This window comes from Clarias gariepinus, chromosome 15 (assembly GCF_024256425.1).
Source record: "Clarias gariepinus isolate MV-2021 ecotype Netherlands chromosome 15, CGAR_prim_01v2, whole genome shotgun sequence".
Taxonomy (NCBI): domain Eukaryota; kingdom Metazoa; phylum Chordata; class Actinopteri; order Siluriformes; family Clariidae; genus Clarias; species Clarias gariepinus.
Window position 1 is genome coordinate 10,317,904 of NC_071114.1, and position 8,770 is coordinate 10,326,673.

At 37.9% G+C, this 8,770-nt stretch overlaps 1 protein-coding gene across 1 annotated transcript; it reads right to left on the reverse strand.

The window, feature by feature from the left end:
- Positions 1-1,177: 1,177 nt before the first annotated feature.
- Positions 1,178-7,744, reverse strand: ctdspl3 (CTD (carboxy-terminal domain, RNA polymerase II, polypeptide A) small phosphatase like 3). Its single transcript, XM_053512657.1, has 11 exons — positions 7,465-7,744; positions 4,758-4,875; positions 4,495-4,611; positions 3,790-3,898; positions 3,532-3,649; positions 3,347-3,433; positions 3,157-3,219; positions 2,242-2,321; positions 2,006-2,132; positions 1,806-1,901; positions 1,178-1,581 (listed from the first exon to the last, which is right to left on the reverse strand). Exons 1-11 carry the CDS (start codon positions 7,600-7,602, stop codon positions 1,516-1,518), a joined length of 1,119 nt encoding a protein of 372 aa, XP_053368632.1. The 5' UTR covers positions 7,603-7,744; the 3' UTR covers positions 1,178-1,515.
- Between the last annotated feature and the right edge of the window lie 1,026 nt (positions 7,745-8,770).

The window sequence follows — 8,770 nt, forward strand, 5'->3', positions numbered from 1 at the left end:
TGCTTATAGATATCACAGCTTTTACTCAGTTAGGGATCCTCACCAATGACATTTCAGACTTGCTTCATTCATACTTTATTATGCAGCGCACCTGGGTGTATTGTCTCTTCAAACAAATTCCTTGAATTTCCCCCAAGACGATCACATTATTTACTAACGCTATTTATATTCTACAGTCTCTCTCTTAATCCATGTCCTCCTCATACGCAACTTCTTTTCTACTCCTCTGTAATGTGTTGTTACATCGTGTTTATAACACAGTAGCAGGCACCTGTGCTCCCATTGATGCTCTGACTGATAAATAAGTTTGGGCAATCAAGTTTGAGCATGTGTGGCATAAGCAAGATTAATTGGTAAAAAGTTTACGAACCAAAGTTTTCCATGTGAACAAGGCTTAAAGAAATTTCTCTCAAATTATTAGATTTCACCTGTAGAACTTTGCAGAAAAAAAAGTGATGTAGAATTGCTATTTGAGTAAAAACTGTTTTTACTAATGTACGCATATTTTTCAGAATTCATTTAACCATTGGAGAAAACTCCAATAAGCAGCCCATTCATGTAGTCGGAGTGGAAGGTTAAGGCATAACGGTGAAAAATCACTCAATCCTGGTGGCTTTGTCCAGCCATGGGCATCCTTGACCACCATTTTCTACCCCTGTTCAGCCCTTCCATGCATAGATCGTGAAGAAAAAAGACAAAAATAAAATCCAAATATCAGACAGCCAATGTGAAAAATGGTGGGTAAAAGACAGAAAAAACTGCTGAACAACAGTGTGGATGATTGTGAACAAAAGTAGCATTACAGTAGACAAAACTGAAAACCATTTAAAATAAGGTGGGAAAATAGTGGAAAAAACAAGCTGGGAAAAAAAAAATGCAGAGAAGGGGGGGGGGGCACATTTGAGGCAAAGTTAAAGAAACTGTGAACAATTGCCAAAAAAAAAAAAGCAGGATAAAGAAAAAATAGTAAGAAAAATTTCAGACAAATATCAGAAAAACAAAGGCAAAAAGACAAAAATCAGGGCAATGAACAGCAGTGGACAAATGGTAAATAAAATCAGAAAAATGGCAGGGAAAAAAGGAGAAAGAATTGTCAATTGCAGAAAAAGGAAATCAAAGCCAGAAAAAAATGTGTCTAATTGTGAATTGCTGGGTAACTATATAATGGGTCCAGAAACAAGGCTGGTATACCAGTTTATTCTTTCTGAAGAAATTAAAGAAAATAAGAGAAATCAAGGGCATTTTAAAAACTAGGTATAAGAACAATGTACAACTGGAGGAAAAAAAAAATCATTATACACTATCCACTTTAAAGTGTCACATAAAAAAGCAGCAATAATAAATTAGCAAAATCATATTCACAATAATTTAAGAGGCTTATCACCTCAAATAAGGCTGGAATTTATTTAAAGCATTATAATACATTTTGAAATGATTCAGCCTGTATTACATCTAAAAATACCACATTAACTATGTACACAAAAATTTATATACACAAAATAAAAATGGCGACGTTTAATCTTCAGTGAGCAGGTTGTGAAAATGATCTGTTCTTCTCTTAAGCACAGTCCTGAAGTCATTCTAAATAAAAAAGAAAAGAATTTAAAAAGTAATTACATTAGGAAAAGATACTGAAAACATCTTAAAAGACTCAAACAATTATATTGCTTTTGGAATAATGTGCACACTTAGTTACCTTATATTTTACATAAAAGACAACCTTTACCGATACACTTTTCCAGGTTTTGTCCTCTTTAGGTTTACCCAAAATGTTTAAAAAGAGTGAGATAAATGACCGAACTTACAGCTTGAGAGAGTTTCTCCAAGTAAGGTACGAGTCTCTGGAGCTCTTTGTCCTCTTTATCCCCACACCAGCTCTTGATGGGAACTGTGTTCATCAGCTGGAAACAGAACAAACACATAAGTAACTAGTGCCTGCAAAAATCTAATCAAAAAGTAAAAAAAAAAAAAAAAATGGCACCAAAGGAAACGGAAACACTCGTACGTGGTATGGGAAAGTGTGGGGTGCGTTGTCGAGAACGACTGTTTTTGAAAGATCTCGTTCCAGCACCTCTAAATCCTTAACATAGTGTCCAAGTACGCATGAACAGTCATCCTGATACAGACGATGTCTTAAAGGAAAGAAAACAGGAAGTTACTTTATTGTTTCTGTGATACAAAGATGAGGATGATCACAACCATCACAGTAACAATTGTACATAAAGATTAAAAGCACCATACCTGAAAATCTTTTTCTTTGGATCCAGTATGTCCACTATCATTTCTGCATATTCCTTTTTAGCAGAAGTATAAACAAAGATCTACAAAATATAGGAGGGAAATATGGATAAGAAGAAAAAGTGTTTCTCAGAAACCTGATAACATAAACACACATATTAGGGTGCGTTAAAGAGAAAAGCTAAACTAAAAAAAAAAAGCAGATGTCAATTAAAGTTTAAAAAGATGTTAAAGATAAACTGGGACTTCTGGAAATGAAAGTCTGTCTGAATTTGAAATTTTTTTTCAGAATGAAAGCGAAACATTTACAGAAGACATTTTTTTTTTTTAAGATGTATGTCTTTGAATGATGATCCCGGCCAAAGTGGCTCGGAGCCCAATGTAGACTTTCCGTAAAACATTAAGCAAAGGAAGCACTTGATCACTTGCAAAATCAGCAGATAACTTAGCAACTTGCGGAAGAGACATACGTGTCTGTGGAAAACTGTACATACAGTTATTCACAAACATGCCACATCACCATGCAGTCCTGACCTCGCTCCAAGTGACATGTTTGGCCCAATAAAGGAGGCCAGTGTTAGACATAAAGCAGGCAGTCCAATTATGGCCACAAACTGAGAAAACTTTCTACCATGATGGTATCCAAGCACTAGTCAAACACTGAGAAAAGTGCATGAGTGTAGCAGGAGATTATATAGAGAAATAAAGATAGTTATTAACTCTTGAAACTGTGTTCTGCTTTTCTGCACAATCAACACCCTTGAACACTGAAACCCCCTTATTTTTATATAACACACATATACACACACATCTATAGAGGGTAAAATAAATAAATAAATACAAATGTATACGCTACATCCTACATTGAAAATACATCCTGCTATGCTTGTCGCAGGTCTATTAATAAAGCCAATTTACCTCAAAATGCTTTACCATGGCTTGCAGAAACTCATTCACATATGGCCTGAGAACCAAATACACCTGTGTGTAAAAGACAAATCTATTAATAAGCATGGCCTACAGTACAAAAGGTTAAACCTTTTAGCAACCTATTTATCCAACGCCACCAGTACACGCAGTGCTGGTAAACAAGAAAACCCCCAATCACCGTGTACTCTTGATCTTGAAAGACTGTGTTAAATGTGTACTCTGCATCTTCGATTTGGTTGAGCGAGCTAAAAACAAGGGTTTCATCCTAAAAAAGAGAAGCAATATGTGTCAGGTTAGTGATTGTATCTACTGCATTTAAACTAAAAAACATTGTGTGCAAATATACTGATTTGAAAAGCTCACCAAATCGAGCACCATGGTGGCTGCGGGTGTACTTCTCGTCTTTGGTGGTATGTCCCGGGGAGCAGAGACAACTCTGGACTGTTGGGACTGGTTAGGGATGTTTTTGATGAATGTGAATCTGTAAGATAACAGTGCGTGACACATGAAAGACGATCCTGCTGTGAATTTATATAAAAATCCGTGATCAGAGAACCGCAGTCATTTAGGGCTGTGTGCTCGGTAACTTTGAAACCCTGGCGCTGGGGAAGTGACACTCACGGGCTGAACACCTCATCGTTCTCCTCGTCTTCTGACAGTGAGCTGACGGCGCTGTACCCGAACACACACTGCTCAGGGCTAAACACTGCACCTCTCCTAGTCCTCTCGTCTATGGAAGAGAAATACCAGCATTTCTAAATAGTCAAAGAAAGTTTCCCTCGTCTTATGTGATTTGTATTAAACAAATAAGTAAATGAGTAAATGATTGGAAAGATATATTTTGTTGGACCGCTTTAAGCATTGTTCAACACATCTTTAAAAAATAAAAGTCATAACATTTATTTTCCTTCAGAGTTGTGTTAATCGATACAATTATGCATAATTGCATTCACAAAAAAAATATTTAAAAATATCAACTTTACTAGCCATGCAATCACCTTTAAATAAAAATAAATAAAAAAAACACTTTCTAAATGGTTATATATGAAAAAAAATTGTGGTACCATGTTATTTTATCTTGTTATCTATTAAATTTGTCAAGTTTTGTTAAGAGTTGTTATTATAATAAATGCTTTTCCTAATAAAAAAAATAATACTTTTTTTTAATAAACATAAAACAGCCTATTAAATGCACTTTAACTACACAATACTAAATAACGGGATGCAATGATGTGTAAAACCTTTACCAACCTAGGACTTGTGAATTCTATTAGTACTAAATGTAAGGGTAAACCCATGTGGCGTGCTTGTGACAGCAGTTCTTACTGTCTTTCGTGGGGGTGACAAAGCGCACTACAGGAGAGTAAAGGCTTCGTGCGGCGGGGTTGACTGATGGGTAATGCCTTTCCCGGAGATGCCGCACTGGGGTCTTGAAGTCAGATTCTAAAGAAAAAAATATATATATTAAATTTATTTTTAAAAACTTCATAGATTTTTTTTTGTAGACATAGATAAAAGTTTTTTTAAGAGAGAGAAAAAAAAGCACTGAAAAGACACTGACAGGCAATGCTCCAAACAAATTCTGGTACCTTTACACTCCTGCAGTGGTAGAACCCTTTTCCTTCCATGTCTTAAGCGCTGGCGCTTCATTGCAGTTGGGATCGTCTCGCAGTACAAATTGGAACAATCCTTTAAAATCTGGGCTTCCTAAACACAGTCACAGATAAAGATGAAGAGACCATATGACGAGTCCATTTCACACAAGTAGTATGAAAGTGAAAACATGTGCATAATTATTTAAAAGAATGTCATATTGCTGTGCTAATCATTATCAATACACACTTACTGAGCATTTTGTTAGAAATTTGATTTAGTACCAATACCAAATAGGGTCTGCTTTTACTCTCAAAACTGCCAAAACTGTCTTGGCATTTATTCAATGAGATGCTGGAAACATTCCTTTGGGGATTCTGTTGACATGACTGAATCATGCAACCCCTGAGGATTTTCAGGGGCTCCTTCATGCTGCAAACCTCCAGCGCTACTTCATCCCTGAGGTGTTTGGTTGGATTCAGATCTAGTGACTGGGAACGGCCAAGACAACAACAATGGGCTAAAAAAAAAATTAAACACCCCCACTAACTGGGACTGAAGACAAAAGGCATGCTGGATTCATGCTGATATTATTATATTTTGACCCTACCATCTGTGTGCCTTGGAAGAGATCGAGCTTCATTAAACCAGACTAAAGTTTGCCGTCTTCAACAGTATAGCTTTGGTGAGCCTGAGCCCACTGTCACCTCAGCTTTCGGTTTTCAGCTGACAGAAGGGGAATCAAGATTTGACACGTGGATTTCTGCTCGCCACAATTGTACAGAGTGGTTTCTGTAGCCTTTCAGTCAGCTCAAACCTGTCAGACCATTCATTGTAGTTCAGTCTGATTAGCAAGGCAATTCTGTTGGCAAAAGTTGTGACTGTTGTTACAGAATACCCAAACCAGCCTATATAGTACCAATAATAATGGCACAGCGACAATTACTGATATCACACTTATTCCTCATATTGATGGTTGATAAAAATATAACTAGAAGCTGCTGATTTATAGCTGAATAATGGTATGCATTGCACTGATACCACAGGACTGGTAAATTAGATAACTGCACAAATGAATAGCGAAGTACAGGCCAGTGTTTCCCACAAACAGACTATACTTCAGTGTATTAATTATCTAGTAGTGGACAGTACACTGCTCTCGCATTAACAGAATAAAGAGGTACATTTTAAAATGTGTAAATTCTACTTGAATATGGTAATAATGTCACAAAAATGCAGAACTCTCAAAATGTGGGAAACACTGCAGGCATTTCTAACAAACTGCTCAGAAAGAGTGTGCATACATATTTGTATACATACACCTTTGCACTTGAAAATACTGTTCTCTCTCTCTCTACTATAGAATATATAAATATGTATAGAATAATCAGTTTATGTTTTTTTACTTACAGGTGTGTGTATTGGTAAGATGAATGGCTGACAATATTTCTATTTTGACAAAATTCCAAGTGCAAATATTTGTATCTAAATCATATATTTTAAGGAAATGACATCACAACATATCAAAAAACCCCAAGATCATGCAGTACTTGCAGAGCTTTAATAACTCAAATAAAACAAAATGCAAATAATTTGCAAACAAATTGTGTTAATGCTTTGGTTAAATAACATTACGAAATCAGTATTTGGTGGAATAACCCTGATTTGCACTTACAGCTTTTGTGTGTTTTGGCATGCTCTCCACCAGTTTTTCACATTGCTGTTGGGTAACTTTATACCACACTTATTGCAAAAAAAAGTTTTCTGAAGTAAATTGCAGTGGCCTTTTATTATTTCCTCCCCAGAGCTGTACATACACACACACATTATAGAGGGGATTAAAAATGTGTAAACACGTAACTGTTATTTAAACTCTTTTATAAAACCCTAATCATGGCAGCCATGTGTAGTATTATGTTTCCTCTAAAGATGTCAACAGTCGTTCTTTCGTTGATGCCATCACGTGACCATCAGAGGAGAAGAACATAGTCTTTATGTTTAAATGTGCATACATTTTTGCCTTTATAATATCTACAAATTAAAAACGCATTATACAATTGTAGAGATTACTGCTATTCTGTCAGGAAGACACTCTGAGAAGCTCCTAAACCTGCCTATGTTTGACTGTAGTGTTGATCAACTTACAGTCCAGTCTAAATCTAAATGCACCTGCTATTTGCATCCAAAGCTTCAACCCCAACTTACATGTATGTAAAGAAATATGATTTGGTCTGAGGAATAAGCCGTTATAATGAGTTGTTCAATCAGACGCTGTGTCCTGTAGGCCCAGTCGAGCAGTGAGCTAACAGGAAGCAGGCCTTTATTGTTAGCAAAACTTTATATCTGGTGACTGGTTTATAAACTTACTCCTACAGTCAAGTGGCTAAACCTGATTAAACTATAGAGAAACACAAACAAGTAGTTTTGCCTTATCTTGAAAGGCATTTGGGTTTTATAAGCACTGTTTGTTAGCCTTAAACTAGCAAACAAGTTAGCCGAACTAGCAAACATGTTAGCCGAACTAGCAAACATGTTAGCCGAACTAGCTACAATAACAAACATACTGTAGCAGTAGTGTTATGACACATACAATAACGACGAGCTAATTGTTATCGGTAATAGTGTGGTAAACAGCAGGTGTTAATTCAGAAAAGGCTCAAATTTAACCCCCGTTAGATTTTATTTCCACTTGAAAAGGCCCACCTGAGTCGGAGTCTGAGCCTGAAGCTGGCTCTGTCCGATCCGCGGCGTGCGAGTCACATCGGGCCGCCGTCTCCGCGGAGTGCTGCTGGGCTCAGGAGACGGGCTCTCCAGGGAAATAATCCTCGACCGGAGTCTCATATTAACGGAGCAGCAGCAGACTAGGACACTTCAGGCAATTTAAATTGCAGCCTAAAAGTGACAGACTCTGTTATTACAAGTTTTATTATTTATTTCTGCAAAGGCCCAAGCGCCTTAACAATGGCCTCTCACTCAAGTCTACTTTAACGATTTAAATCTGCCGGTGGGGGCGGGGACAAACAACGCGTCACAGGACCGCTTAGTGGGCGGAGCACGGGCGCGCGTGACGTCACTACCCAGGCAACGTAACAAAATACTAATCTGACGAGCCATAAGTTTATGACCACCTGCCTAATATTGAGTGGGTCCACCTTTTGCCACCATGACAGTAAGGCACTGTGTGTTCTGACACTTTTCTATCACAACCAGCAATAACGTTTTCATCACTTTGACCTGCTTCTATTGGATATTTATACACGGGGCCGGCCTTCGCTCCCTATGTGCATCAGTAAGCCCTGACCACACTTGACCATGTCACCTTGGATCACTTTTGGTAGGTCCTAACCACTACATCCTGAGAACATCCCATTTTTTGGGCATTTTTTTCTGCTTCCAACACATCAACATCAGAAAAAGCTTCACTTGCTGCCTAATATATCCCACCCACTTCCAGGTGCCATTGTAATAAAATATTGAAAACTTCTTCTTTGTCTTTCGGCTGTTCCCTTTCAGGGGTCGCCACAGCGAATCATCTGCCTCCATCTAACCCTATCCTCTGCATCCTCTTCTCTCACACCAACTAACTTCATGTCCTCTCTTACTGCATCCATAAATCTCCTCTTTGGTCTTCCTCTAGACCTCCTGCCTGGCAGTTCCAACCTCAGCATCTTTCTACCGATATATTCACAATCTCTCCTCTGAACATGCCCAAACCACCTCAATCTGGCCTCTCTGACTTTATCTCCAAAACATCTAACGTGGGTTGTCCCTCTGATAAACTCATTCTTAATCCTATCCATCCTTGTCACTCCCAAAGAGAACCTCAACATCTTCAGCTCTGCTACCTCCAACTCTTCCTGCTGTCTTTTCTTCAGTGCCACTGTCTCTAAGCCGTAGAGCATCGCTGGTCTCACCACTGTCCTGTACACCTTTCCTTTCATTCTCGCTGATACTCTTTTATCGCACAACACACCTGACACTTTTCTCCACCCATTCCAACCTGCCTGTA

Coding starts and splice junctions, on each gene's coding strand:
- ctdspl3 (XM_053512657.1), bottom strand. CDS start 7,602: ATGAGACTCCGGTCGAGGATTATTTCCCTGGAGAGCCCGTCTCCTGAG. Junction 3,899..4,494: donor TGTCACCCCCACGAAAGACA/GTAAGAACTGCT, acceptor TCTCTTCCATAG/ACGAGAGGACTAGGAGAGGT. Junction 3,220..3,346: donor TTCAAGATCAAGAGTACACG/GTGATTGGGGGT, acceptor TTTTACACACAG/GTGTATTTGGTTCTCAGGCC.